This window comes from Sabethes cyaneus, chromosome 1 (assembly GCF_943734655.1).
Source record: "Sabethes cyaneus chromosome 1, idSabCyanKW18_F2, whole genome shotgun sequence".
In the NCBI taxonomy this organism is placed as follows: domain Eukaryota; kingdom Metazoa; phylum Arthropoda; class Insecta; order Diptera; family Culicidae; genus Sabethes; species Sabethes cyaneus.
This window is the reverse complement of record NC_071353.1, coordinates 132,689,031-132,703,672: the sequence shown is the minus strand read 5'-3', so window position 1 is coordinate 132,703,672 and position 14,642 is coordinate 132,689,031. Positions and strand designations below refer to the sequence as shown.

The 14,642-nt window shown below is 41.9% G+C and overlaps 1 protein-coding gene across 1 annotated transcript in view; it reads right to left on the bottom strand.

Annotated features, from left to right (window-relative positions):
- Positions 1–14,642, bottom strand: part of LOC128746248 (irregular chiasm C-roughest protein-like) — a 47,663-nt gene that overhangs the window by 13,705 nt on the left and 19,316 nt on the right. Inside the window, 6 exon segments of the mRNA XM_053843297.1 lie at positions 4,836–5,084; positions 5,087–5,309; positions 5,366–5,506; positions 5,562–5,978; positions 6,174–6,325; positions 6,416–6,581. Coding sequence (XP_053699272.1) covers positions 4,836–5,084; positions 5,087–5,309; positions 5,366–5,506; positions 5,562–5,978; positions 6,174–6,325; positions 6,416–6,581 — 1,348 coding nt within the window.

The following is a 14,642-nucleotide window of genomic DNA, read 5'->3' as shown; positions in this document are numbered from 1 at the left end:
GACAGACAGACAGACAGACAGACAGACAGACAGACAGACAGACAGACAGACAGACAGACAGACAGACAGACAGACAGACAGACAGACAGACAGACAGACAGACAGACAGACAGACAGACAGACAGACAGACAGACAGACAGACAGACAGACAGACAGACAGACAGACAGACAGACAGACAGACAGACAGACAGACAGACAGACAGACAGACAGACAGACAGACAGACAGACAGACAGACAGACAGACAGACAGACAGACAGACAGACAGACAGACAGACAGACAGACAGACAGACAGACAGACAGACAGACAGACAGACAGACAGACAGACAGACAGACAGACAGACAGACAGACAGACAGACAGACAGACAGACAGACAGACAGACAGACAGACAGACAGACAGACAGACAGACAGACAGACAGACAGACAGACAGACAGACAGACAGACAGACAGACAGACAGACAGACAGACAGACAGACAGACAGACAGACAGACAGACAGACAGACAGACAGACAGACAGACAGACAGACAGACAGACAGACAGACAGACAGACAGACAGACAGACAGACAGACAGACAGACAGACAGACAGACAGACAGACAGACAGACAGACAGACAGACAGACAGACAGACAGACAGACAGACAGACAGACAGACAGACAGACAGACAGACAGACAGACAGACAGACAGACAGACAGACAGACAGACAGACAGACAGACAGACAGACAGACAGACAGACAGACAGACAGACAGACAGACAGACAGACAGACAGACAGACAGACAGACAGACAGACAGACAGACAGACAGACAGACAGACAGACAGACAGACAGACAGACAGACAGACAGACAGACAGACAGACAGACAGACAGACAGACAGACAGACAGACAGACAGACAGACAGACAGACAGACAGACAGACAGACAGACAGACAGACAGACAGACAGACAGACAGACAGACAGACAGACAGACAGACAGACAGACAGACAGACAGACAGACAGACAGACAGACAGACAGACAGACAGACAGACAGACAGACAGACAGACAGACAGACAGACAGACAGACAGACAGACAGACAGACAGACAGACAGACAGACAGACAGACAGACAGACAGACAGACAGACAGACAGACAGACAGACAGACAGACAGACAGACAGACAGACAGACAGACAGACAGACAGACAGACAGACAGACAGACAGACAGACAGACAGACAGACAGACAGACAGACAGACAGACAGACAGACAGACAGACAGACAGACAGACAGACAGACAGACAGACAGACAGACAGACAGACAGACAGACAGACAGACAGACAGACAGACAGACAGACAGACAGACAGACAGACAGACAGACAGACAGACAGACAGACAGACAGACAGACAGACAGACAGACAGACAGACAGACAGACAGACAGACAGACAGACAGACAGACAGACAGACAGACAGACAGACAGACAGACAGACAGACAGACAGACAGACAGACAGACAGACAGACAGACAGACAGACAGACAGACAGACAGACAGACAGACAGACAGACAGACAGACAGACAGACAGACAGACAGACAGACAGACAGACAGACAGACAGACAGACAGACAGACAGACAGACAGACAGACAGACAGACAGACAGACAGACAGACAGACAGACAGACAGACAGACAGACAGACAGACAGACAGACAGACAGACAGACAGACAGACAGACAGACAGACAGACAGACAGACAGACAGACAAGTCCAAAATTTGAAGCTTAAGCTCAAGTGGAAAAATCATAAATTCAATCTGCCGAGAAGGCGAAAAATTTAGAAAGTCAAAAAGCCCAATAGCCGAAAACTCATAACGCCAAAAAATTCATTAGTTCGAAAATTTTGTAAGTCCTAGAACTGAAGAATCGGAAACGAGGCGAGAAGTCGAAATGTCAAGCAGCAGAAAAGTCTGAAACTTCAAGAATCGAAATAAAATAATTCAATGTCAAAAAGTACTAGAGTCCAGAAATCGAAAGGTAGAAAGATCGAAAAATCGAAAAGTTGGGATGTTGAAAAGTCGAAAAGTTGGAAAATAGAAAATCAAAAATTAGACAAGATGAACAGCGGGCACGCCGATAATTCTAAGAGTCGAAAATTTAGAAAGTCTGAACCTCGAGAAATCGAAAAGTCGAAAGTTGGTTTGCCGTTCCAATATTTAAAAAAAATGAAAAGTCCAAGAGTCGAAAAGCTGAAAAGTCCAAAAGTTTGACTAGTCAAAAAATCCAAAAGTTCAAGAGCGGAAAAGTGGGAAATCCGAAAGGTCGTAAATCGTCTAAGAGTCGAAAGGATGAGAAGTCGTGGGAAGTAAGAAAGTTTAAGATAAAAGGTAAAAAGTTAAAAGATCAGTTAAGATCAGAAAATTAAACAGTCGGAATGTTAAAAAAGTGAACATCCGAAAAGTCGAAAGGTCCGAACGGCGAAAAACCGGAAAGTCGAAAAATAGAAATGTAGAAATGTAGATATGTCAAAATGTTTAATAAGTCAAGAAATTAAACAGTTGAAAAATCGAAAAGTCTAGAAATAGGAAAACTGAACAATTGGAAATCGAAAAATTCTTTGATTTTAAGTCACCGCAAAATCACTATCTTCAGGTTTAGTTGACTTAGTTGGACGGAACGAAAACCAGCCTACTGGTGAAGGCTGAATAATTGATATGAATGTGGCGTAAATACTATAAGAATATAAGGGTTTTGTAATCAGTGTTTTTTGTACCGTTTAAAAAAATTGTAATTCGCGAATTTATTTGGTGACAAATACCTAAATAGCACAATTTAATGGTAATAAATATTTACAGGCGTCAGACGATAGCTGAAGAGTAGTAGGCTGAAACGTTACGCGATATATTCATCAGTTTCATTATTTCACTGAAAATTTTCAACTAAACCTAAAGATATGGAAATCGAAAAAGTTTGAATAATCGAAAAATCTCAAAGTGGAAAAGTCGAAAAATCTGAAAGTTTAAAAAGTAGAAAAAGGTAGAAGTTTGAAAAGTTTGAATAGTCAAACAGTCAAAAAGCCGAAAAATCAAAAAGTTTGAAAAGTACAACAGTTTAAGACTCACCTAGTGGAAAGGTCAAAAGTCAAAAGGTAGAAAATTATTGTTATATATATATATATATATATATATATATATATATATATATATAAAAGGTAGAAAAGCTTGAAAAATCTAAAATTCCAAGAGTCATGGTGAAGAAATTGAATAGTCGTACTGTCTCAAAGTCGAAAAGATTAAATAATCAAACTGTCTGAAAGTCGAAAAGTTTGAATAGACGAACAGTCTAACAGCCGAAATGTGAACAAGTTGAAATGTTTAGAAAATAGAGTACTCCAAGAGTCAAAGAGTCGAAAAGTAGAAGATCCAAAATCGAGAAACCGGATAGCCGAAACGTTTGAAAAGTCGGAACGTCAAAAAGTCAAAATTTCGGAAGGTCGAAAAGTTTGAAAAGTCAGTAGTCGAAATACCGAAAAGTCAAAATGTTTGAATCGGAAAGTAGGAAGTCTTAAAACCGAAAGGTCGAATAGTTTGCAAGAGCGAAAAGTTGCAAGTCGAAAAATGTCATAAGCTAGAAAAACCGAAAAGTGGTCGAAAGTCCAAAACCAAGTTTCAAACCTTTGAAAAACCAAAACGTAAAAAAAAAACAAAATGTACAAATCTAAAATTCTTAATGTCCAAAAGTTGAAAAGTCCAGCAACCAAAAATCCAAAAATATGAAAATTCCAATGTCTACAGTCCAAACGTCGGATTAACTCCGGTCCAAAAGTATGGTCAAGATGTGCCACAATTTTGAAATTCAAAGTAGAAAAGGTTTTCGGGAACGTTCCAATATTGGTGAACAATATTGAAAAATATAAAGAGTATGACCTTGATTGACACGAAACAAGGTGTAAACAAGGTTTGAAATAACTTCGGATGAGTATCCTGCAATCATTTGAGGCATAAAAAGTAAATGAATGAATATGTGCCATACTGAAAGTCAGTAACTTCCAAAAAAAGAAATACTTTAAAATAAACCGACAAAAATCCGGCAGCATCATAAAGCTCCTAACTCATCGCGTGGCTTCTGACATATTGTGGCTTCATCGAAATATTTTTACTTGTTCACCTGTCTGTTCACAATTTTTCATTTCAGTTCGTGTTTGCTCGTCATTTTTCAACACGAATTTTCTCCAGTCAACGTAAGGCTGGAACGACTCGGCGGAAGTGATTGATTCACCTGGCTGTTTTTGTTTCTACCATGGTGCGTGGGAAGGAATAGGCTTTGCCGCCAAAAGTGTCTCTTACGTGTGATTCAGATATCGTGAAAAGTAATTTGTTACTTACTCCGACGCAAGAATATGAAACTGGTTGGTTGTTGATACTGACGTTCAGTATGATTTAGCGCCGTGGTGCTTCTTTAGGAATTTTTATAAAGGCCTGATAACAGTTTATTCTAATTAACTACGTCCTTTGGGTTCTGCATTGGAAAAATTAAAGCAACATGCCTGAAGAAATTTCAAATCGGAAGCTCACTGGCTAGCAGTTGGTGAATTTGTAATTGTTTGCCACTAATTCGATTATAAAAAAATCTAAATAATAAAACTTGCAACAAATCGCCCCTGGGGAAAATGGAAGAAACAATTTGTACAAGTTTTATTGCATCGAAATCGAGAACCGAAGGAAATTTTCGTTCGGTTCGAGCAAATCTTCCCGTTTATCGCCGGAGTCAACACCAATAAATTCTGATTCATTGCTCTCGAGAGCAAAGGACGGCAACGCCAACGAGACGGTGGCAAACCTACCTTTCGGGATGAAATCAATTTCCACCGAATCGAGTCCGTAATCGTTGATGACGGTACAGTTGTAGCCGCCGAAGTGCTGCCGCTGACTGTTGTGGATGATAAGCGTCGACTTGACACCTTCCGGCTGATGGCTCTCGACGACGGTGTACTCCTCCTGCCCGCTGCTGGTGTTGATTTCGTGGCCATTGTGGGCCCAGATGATATGTTTTGCCTTCGGCACGGAGAACGCCTCGCACTCGAGCCGGCCGATCTTGGCGGTCCGCGAAGATAGATGGTGGCCTCCGCTTCTACCGCCGGGAAGCCGAGGACGGTGGCCTGACAGATGTAGCGGCCAGCCGTCGTGTGAGTAACTCGGCGTGTCAGGTTCGCTGAAGTGGACACTACCCGTCCGGACTCGCGGTGCAACCACTCAATATCCGGCCAGGGATTAGCGTCCACATCGCAGTACAAGGAAACCACCGTTTCCAGGTCAGCCTCAACCGATTTCGGCAGGCTGCGAAAGGACGGACCGTAACTGATATCCAATCAGCCTCAACCGATTTCGGCAGGCTGCGAAAGGACGGACCGTAACTGATATCCAATATCTCGCTTCTCTCGCTTCGGCCCACGACGTTGTGGGCTTCGCATTTCACCACAGTTTTGTGGTACTTTTTCGAAATATTCAATATTACCTGCAACGGACAACGGTTGTGTAATGTTCTTCCCTGACCTGACCTCTTTACTTACCAGCTCAGTGGAGTAGTCTCCTATTAGCATATCGCTTCCAACGTACCATCGGTATGTCACGTCGGGAGGATTTGCGTCGGCACGACAATGCAGCCGAACATCGCTGCCTTCTGGTATCCTACCGTCGTTGTTGTTGTGGTTGTTGTTGTTATTACTGTTACTGATGTATTGGTTGCCGCTAATGACGGTGATGCTCACCTTCGGAGCATACTTGACCTCCATCATCAGCCGTACCGATCGATACGTTCGATCGGCGGTGTTCTGTGCCTGGCACGTGAAGGACGTATTGTGGTGTTCCTTTTGCGGTGTAAGCTTTAGGATCGATTTGGCAGTAAAACGCCGCTCGTCGGGGAGTGGTTCTTTCATATACTCAATTCCCTGGCTCAGGACATTGCCCAGACCGTCAATCCAAGTTATCTGCAAGTGAAAATAATTCTCTCGAACATCATGTGGCACGATTCATCAGAATAAAGTTCAATGACAAAATGCTAACATGTCAACCGAAGTTACATGAGCTCAACTGGGCGTGTGTGGCAATTGAAATCATATAATCTAATGCGTAAAAGGTAAAATCATACTGCAAAGTGTTGAGGAAACATTTAGGTTCATCACCTCAGCAGCTGGCCGGCCTCCCACGGAGACGCACTCCAGTTCGATTTCTCTATCCTCGGTCGTAACCATAAAATCCCCTTGCACAATTTTCGGTGGCTCCGGTGGCACGAGGACGGTGAGGGTGGCAAAACGGGACCGAATCGGTGGGGACCCTGCAGAAGAAGGCATCATGTTAAAGCAAAGTGGTGTAAGGCTGGACTCTTCGGTAAATAGCCAGATGAGCATGGAATTTCTAACGTTACCTTTCCTGCCCGGTCCGACCTGGCACTGGTACTTGGCATCGTCGTCCAGCATCACTGGGAAAATGTCCAGGGAGAAGTCCCCTTCCTCGTCGCTGCCCACCATCGAGTAGCGCTCGAAACCGGCCAGCTTCCTGTTGGCTCCCAGCCCGAAGTCATCCTTCGTCCACTGAAACACAAACACAAACGGAGAGCAGATATGTAGGTAGAGGAAATTGTTACTGCTACTGGTACTGGCATACGCAACGGATGATTACTTGAACGATGTCAACCGACATCATCGGACGAGCATGAGAAAAGAGAACCTGAAGAATTTGATTGATTGTTTCTCTTTATTACACATTTAGATCTTCATTACGGTACCGTCGTCGTCGTCGGGCGTCGGATGCAGTGTTGTAGGTATTTGCACATTTACCGAAGCCGAACCAGGGCAGTTTGAGAAACTAACAGTTGCGATTAATAATGCGGAATAGAGTGAAAGGGAGCGAAATGTGTTTGCTGTTTCAAACAAGTATTTCAATTTTAGCTTGTTTTTGGATTTAAGTCTAGTCAACCTGATTGATATACATGTAGAAGAAATATACTTTTGAGATTGCAAAAATATAAAATGTATTTAACAGTTTTCAGGTACAAGCTTTGTATATCAGGGAGTTCGGGCGGAATGGAATAGGATTGGACAGTAGCAAAATGCTTGGAGCTTGGTATTTAATTCTTTTACAATGATACAAACTCATATTCGTACACTAACGTCTAACATCTGCAGAATTCGTCTTTCTACATTTGAAAGTTTAACAGAAGTTTTAGGAACATGTTCGTTAGGTAAAATCGTAGGGTCAAATGTTAATATTAAGGCGTGCTATCTAGTTTTGGAAAAATGGTTTTTATTTAGGGTTTATTTCTAATTCCCGTCGTAGTAAGTAAAGCCATTTAAATTTACATGATTTGTTGGATGGATTTAATAAATACTCCAAAAGTTCTTGTGCTGATTTAACTAAAACACACTTACCTTCCGATTCGTTCACTTTGAAATCACTGAAAAGCGATTACTAAAGCATATTATTGAAATTACGCAACTGACTTTTTTTCTTAAATTCGTCGCACCGTTTTAAAATCCATCCATCAAAATTTTTCATCGACTGAACTAAAAATCACGACAATGTTTATGAAGCTAACGGGCATGTATTTGTGTAGAACGACATGACAAATGTTATTCTGCAAAATTTCTGCAGGTCAGGCAAGTTTTCCTTGCTGTAGAATAACGACAATGCCTTGCGTGAGTTATTTTCATTTATGAATGACGGAAATTAAAACGATCAGTCGACATTTTCTTCTTCGTCGCACGAAAAAACGTAGGAAATTTGGCTGGTAGGACTTTTTTAATGATAAAAAGCATTTAAATAGATCTCAGCTTTGATTGATTGAATATGATAGACAACAAAAATAAATATTAGGGAATAACTAGTTTTGCATTGTGTGTCATTACAATGCTGATATTTTTAATGATTTGGCAATTTAATGATAGGCAATTACGACGAAGCAGCAACATACCCTATCAGAAAAAAAATCCAAAACTAGCGCATGCAAAAATCCAGTCAAATTCATATTCGTACATGACTCGAACTAAGAGTTTTGATTTCGCAGATGTGGCCTAATTTTAAGTATTAGTATTTATTATGGTATCCCTTGCTCATTGCAACTGCCTTTAGTCGTTTTGGAATGCTGTCTATGTTGACCAAACTCGTGATTTTAGTCATGACCTTGAAATGCGCTCAGGCATATATTAATATTTTTTTTGAAACGATTCTACAATTGATAAAGGGACGGTAAGGGAAAGTGATAAAGAAAGATTTTTTGGGAATGGAGGGGAAAGAGTGGAAAGGAAGGGGGGGGGGGGGGTAATAGGTAGCTACGCTTAACAAGTTGTCGTTGTGACTCCTATCTTTTGTCCAATGCTGGAAGGTGCACGGGTCGAACAAAGCTATAATAAGAGATTATAACCAAATTCGAACCCACAACACCCGTCAGGGCGTGTGGCTCGCTGGTACCCGTGTACCTTTGAACCATAGAGGCGCTGGACAAAAGAAGTCTGCACAACCCTATGCTGTCTATGAGTTTTTTCGTTTCGATTGCAGGTGTGCAGGTGACTGGGAGACAAGAAGGTGGGTTCCATCGCTAGGTGCCAGATGGGGGAGTTGATTAGGAAGGAGTCAACAGTGGAGGGGGACGAGGAAAGTGAGAATAAATGTATGTCCCGCTAAACCTCCGGAACGCCTGGACAATTCTTCATCAAACCTTACACACATGTTTTCTGACAAAAGAATCAGTGCAGGATGGTGGACAAAAAGGGAGGCGATTTTTTCTATGTGGGGAGGAAGGTTCAAATGAGTAAAAGGGTGCGTTTCACTTGCATTTGGAACGACAGCAGTAGTACATGTAGCTGGAGAAGATTTCTGAATAGCGGGAATAGGGTGACCATTGACAAGAGGGTGGTTCAAAAACGTAAAAAAGACTTGTGTCGATTTATAGGGATTACCGAAAGGAACACAGATTTAAAAGTGGCTGGGGGACAACACGAGGGGGAAGCTGACAAAAGGTAGACACATTCAAATAAATAAAAAGGGTTTTGCTTCTTGGATTATGAGAATTTTCGTTACAATAATACATGTACAAATAGCTGAGCACAAAAGGGATCCGAGTAAGATCGGGCAATTAGCTAGTTTAAGATTTTTATGCTGGAAAATACAATGTATCCAGGCGGTAAAAGCAAGCGATAAACCGAAGTTGGTGTGACGTTAGGCATAAGGATCATAGGAATAATTGATGATTGGCATAATGGACGGTAGTCATAATGAGCATTAGCCATAATTTACAAAATTTCACTTTCTTATGAATGAAACATTCATTGCTCCGCCACAATACATGGAGAACAGCGGCCGTATATGTATTTCATTTGGCATAATACTGTTTGGTATAACGTAATTTGCATTAAAACATTGTTATAAATATAAGGGATCATTTGGTTTAACGACCTTTTGGCATAATTCCATAAAAAATATTTTATGACTTCTCACAGATGCACATAAGAAGGACTCCATATAAGGTAGCGGCCAAAATTGCCGAATGTAAAATTCCACATTTTAGCACATACTTAAACGCGGTTTTGTAGTAAATTGTCTATATTTTTATGATTCGCGAATAAAATTTCGATAAAAAAAATATCATGTAGAAATAAGCTGTCAATGTTGCCCATTTCAAATGTTTGAAAAATAGGTCATTTTAAAATAGTCAAAAAATTAAATACTTATCGCGGATGTAAATATTATTGTTATATATCATTTTAAAACTGATACCTTAGCCTATCAAAAAAAGAAATGAAAACAAATTTAAACCCAATGAGGCGCGCGATAGGCTACTTATAATAAAAATGAACTTCTCATAAACTTTAATCAAAAAAACAACTCTTGTCGCCTCTTGTCGCCGCAGTTTCTTACAGTGCGTCTGAAAGCTCGAAGTATGTTGTATCAAAACATGAATTAAAAGTTTGCTAGAATTTGACGTTTTCCGAAAAAAATAATTTTAAAATTGTCATATTTTTAGCAAGTCTTTTAAATTTTAAGTACTTTTTCAACAAATTTGATTATCTTTGTTACTAAATTTATTTAGTACCTGAAGAGAGTTTCAATGAGAAAATGGGAGAGTCCCTGCGAGAAAGAAGATTTTTTTGTTAAGCAAATATTTATATCGGACACATTTGATCATTTTTCCTCAAATCACCCTAAATATGAGTTCTTATAAGTTTAAATCATTTCTTTTGTAATAAATATAACCTAGAATCAATTTGAAACTAAAAAATAATTTTGGTCAAAAATCGCAATTTTCCGGCTATTGTGAGAAGATTCAAAACGAGACGGCCGCAGACCGAGAATACTTCCGGCGACCCACCGTCGTAAATACCCATCATATCCGTCCAGGTTTATTCGCATTTCTAGGTTTATCGACTCTTGTTGATTTTCTCTATCCCTCGCATCGACTCGCCCGGCTGATACTAAATGGCTGAATATCAAATAGCCGTAGTCGAAATCAGTGGCACGAAGCCCACACTCATATGGTCTAATTTTCTCACACGCGCGTACTCATTCTAACGAACACGTCGGCATAAGCATTCTTTTAAAACTTCCGCTCTTATTTCATAATGCACTGCCAAGAGTTTTTGCGAGTGTATGTTTACATACACTCATTGCATTGCAGGCCGATCTGCTGATACCGATTACTCACGACGGCTCGTACTCCCGCACATGAGTCGAATCAAGGGCGAAGATGATGAAGAAGAAGAACAAGTAATGTAAAATTTGAATCCCAGTGTGCCACCAACCTCACAGGCAGCAGATTCCCAGCGAGTTTTTTGGTTCGGGAATAAGCTATGCATGAAGACGATGTGAGGATGTGTGTGCGCGAGTGTGTGGGTAGCAGAATGTCTGCACACAGCACTGGTGGCAGTTTCTTTAACGCCTGCGTGTGTGGCGTAAGTGTTGAATGCTTCTCATACTCTTTCGCGTGTGAGTAGGCATGGTTGACTTCTCGCTCGATTTGCAGCATTGGTTCAAATGGCCGAATTTCTACAACTGCCACAGAAGACCGATATTGTATTTGACCGAATTGACTTAGTAAAATCTCGCCGAAAACTATTTTCTCGAATATTATTGATAAAAATAGTATTTTTAATCTCCATGTTAAGCTGGTTAAGCTATCGTTAAAAAAATTAAAGAGTATTTTTGTGTCTTTTAGAAAAATATCAAATAGTGAAGGAAGAAATATTTCGGAAAATTGACACTTATACTGCACCTAATTTTTTACTTTAAAAATTATTTATAGTACAATCAGTAGAGTATAGATGGTTGACACTTCTTCGTTTTCTTAGGCGCAAATGAGTTATGCTCATTATAAGGCGGGAGACCTCCCAAGCAACAATGTAAGTTTTATTGTACTCTTATGACGGCCTTCATGACCAATTTTGGTCTTAAATGCCATCATAAGAGAGAGTGTAATAAATCTCAAAATGTTGCTTGGGCTACTTACCGTGTAATAAACGTTTCCTAGATGATTTAGGGCCAGACAGCCGCAAGACGTGAGTGTTCGCCAATGACCCGCTGTCACGGTTGCCGCAAAAATCACCAGCGGCTATACAATATATATTCAGCATTTGAGCAGGTCAAACGACGCGAATATTTCGGCCATTCGTGATTCGGCCATTTGTAATCCGTTTAACCCTACATGCAATGCTTTTTGAACTAATTCGTTTGGATCTCTTGCAAGATTACGGCGGATTGCTAACGTCCACTGTGTCTTTTTTTGTTTTTTAGAAGGGGATTTGACTACATTGTGTCCTTCCGTCCATTTTGGCAAACGTTTTTATGCCTAATGTCTAACATTTTGCAGCCACCACTGTATTACTTTGTAATGGTACTTCCAAAGAAACCCTCTTTTCTCCCACTATTGGTAAATTGGTATACATTCACAAAACGTCGCGACCTTTCTCCAGAGGTTCCCTTTTAGCCAAACCACCATTGCTCTCGGTATACTCGGAGTTAATTGCGGAATATGAACCTTTAAATCAAATGAAATTAGTCTTAGATTATTAAAGGAACTAGATATCCCAACAAACATTTTTGTTGAATAACAGTTTATCAAGCGCTTGTTACCCGGTAATAAGCTGTACAATGGTTGAATAAAGTACTATTAAAAAATATGTTTGTTGGGATGCCAGTCTTTGATTTACAGATAGCTTCACCACCAAACTACGTCTTGTGCCTCGGACACTGAAATCGCACTAAATGACGTACTCATCAGTCCAGTCTCCGGTGATACAAGATGATCTCGTCCCTATTATCTTACGCTTTCGTATGTACCGGTACGTTATTACTTCAGACATGAAGAAAATGTACTATCAAATGTCACTATGTTCGGCCAATCACGCTCTACATCGAATTCGCTGGAGGAACGAACCTTCCGAACCGCTGTTGATCTACAAACTCACAACAGTCATCTACGGAACGCCTTCAGCGCTGTATCTGGCTACCAAATGCCGTCAAAGTATTGACAAAGCTGGATAAGCTTCACATTCTGTAGCTGTTGCCGTTGTTGCCAACGATATTTACATGGATATCATGAACCTCCTGCTTTTTTACTCTGCTGGGTTTAGTGTTGCGCACAACGCTAGTACCAAATTTATCTTAGATTATTTGGTAGATCACCATTAAGCTACAGTTGACACTGTGGTAAATTTTGCCCAGTTTGTTGGATTTCGGTAAGGAAAAACTATCGCGAGATCTCGCACAGTCTTAATAGACTTCAAGGTAATATTCCAAGAGTTGGAGGTCGTCTCCGACACGCATCCGTATTAGCCGGCTTGAAGTATTCGATAATCTTGACACCATATCATCCGTTTACAAACCTCGCTATGATACACTAGCACAAGAAACTCCTACACGCTAGGCCTCAGCTGTTGATAGCCAACATACACGAAAGATTTTGGCCATTGCAAACTCTGAATCTGGTACGAAAAATAGTGCATCGTTGGATGAAATGTTTTCACTGCAAAACTATGATTCTCACACGAAAACTAATGGAAGATTTACCTATCGAACGAGTGTCACCAATCTAACAGTTTTATACACTGGCGTCGACCTTCGTCTTCTTCTTCAGCAGCATAGAGCCGGGGTGGCTCGTGCTGTTTCAAGCACTCGTCTCCATTCAACTCGGTCTTGGGCCACTCGTCGCCAATTTCCTAGTCGTCTGAGAAGTCGCAAATCGCTTTCGACCTGGTCGAGCCATCGTGCACGTTGAGCCCCCCTGTTCCTGGTGCCGGTGGGGTTGTTGAAGAGGACTATTTTCGTCGCACTGTCGTCCGGCATCCTTACGACGTGTCCGGCCCACCGTAGCCTGCTAACTTTCGCTAGATGTACGATGGGAGTCTCCCCAAGCAGTGCCTGCAGCTCGTGATTCATACGCCTCTGCCACTCTCCGCTTTCAGTTTGTACTCCGCCAAATATCGTCCGCAGCACTTTCCGCTCAAACACGGCAAGGGCGCGTATGTCCTCCATAAGCAGCGTCACGGCTTCAAGTCCATATATAACTACCGGTCTAATAATGGTTTTGTACATTGTTAGCTTCGTGCGGCGGCGTATGCTTCCTGATCGTAGCGTTCTACGAAGGGCAAAGTAGGCCCGATTTCCCGCTTGGATGCGCCGCTGGATCTCCTTACTAGTGTTGTTGTCCGCGGTCACCAGCGATCCCAAATACACGAACTCCTCTACCACTTTTAGTTCGTCGCCGTCAACGGTTACCGTCCGTGGGAAGCGCGCGCTTGTTTCCTTTGAGCCTCTTCCTTTCATGTATTTGGTCTTCGACGCATTTATTTTTAGTCCAATTCTCCTAGACTCCGCTTTCAGTCTGGCGTAGATTGCCTCCGCCGACACAAAGCTCCTGGCAATGATATCGAAGTCATCTGCAAAGCCTAGAAGTTGGCTACTCTTGGTAAAAATCGTGCCTCTCGTTTCGATGCCCGCTCGTCGGATCACCCCCTCAAGAGCGATGTTGAACAGCATGCAGGATAGACCGTCACCTTGTCTCAACCCTCGTCGCGTCTCGAAGGGACTCGAGAGTGTTCCAGATATGCGTACGAAACACATCACTCGATCCAATGTAGCTCTGATCAGTCGCGTCAGTTTGTCCGGAAAACCGTATTCGTGCCTTATCTGCCATAGCTTGTCTCGATCGACTGTATCGTATGCTGCTTTGAAATCAATAAAGATGTGATGCGATTTCTGCAAGATCTGTCGGATAGTAAAAATTTGGTCCGTAGTTGCGCGAGCCCCCATGAAACCCGCCTGATAATTCCCTACGAAACCTTGTGCTATCGGTGACAGCCGGCGTAACAAGATCTGGGAAAGTACCTTGTAGGCGGCGTTTACCTGCGTAATACCACGATAGTTGCAGCAGTCTAGCCGATCACCCTTTTTGTAGATGGGACAAACCACTCCTTCCATCCATTCCTCCGGTAGCTTTTCCTCCTCCCAACTCCTCGAAATAACCCAGTGTAGAGCCTTTGCTAGCGTTTCCCCGCCATGTTTATAAAGCTCTGCCGGTAGGCGGTCCTTCCCAGCGGCTTTATTGGTCTTCAGCAGCTCGATTTCTCGTTTGACTTCTTGGAGATCAGGTACTAGGACATTAC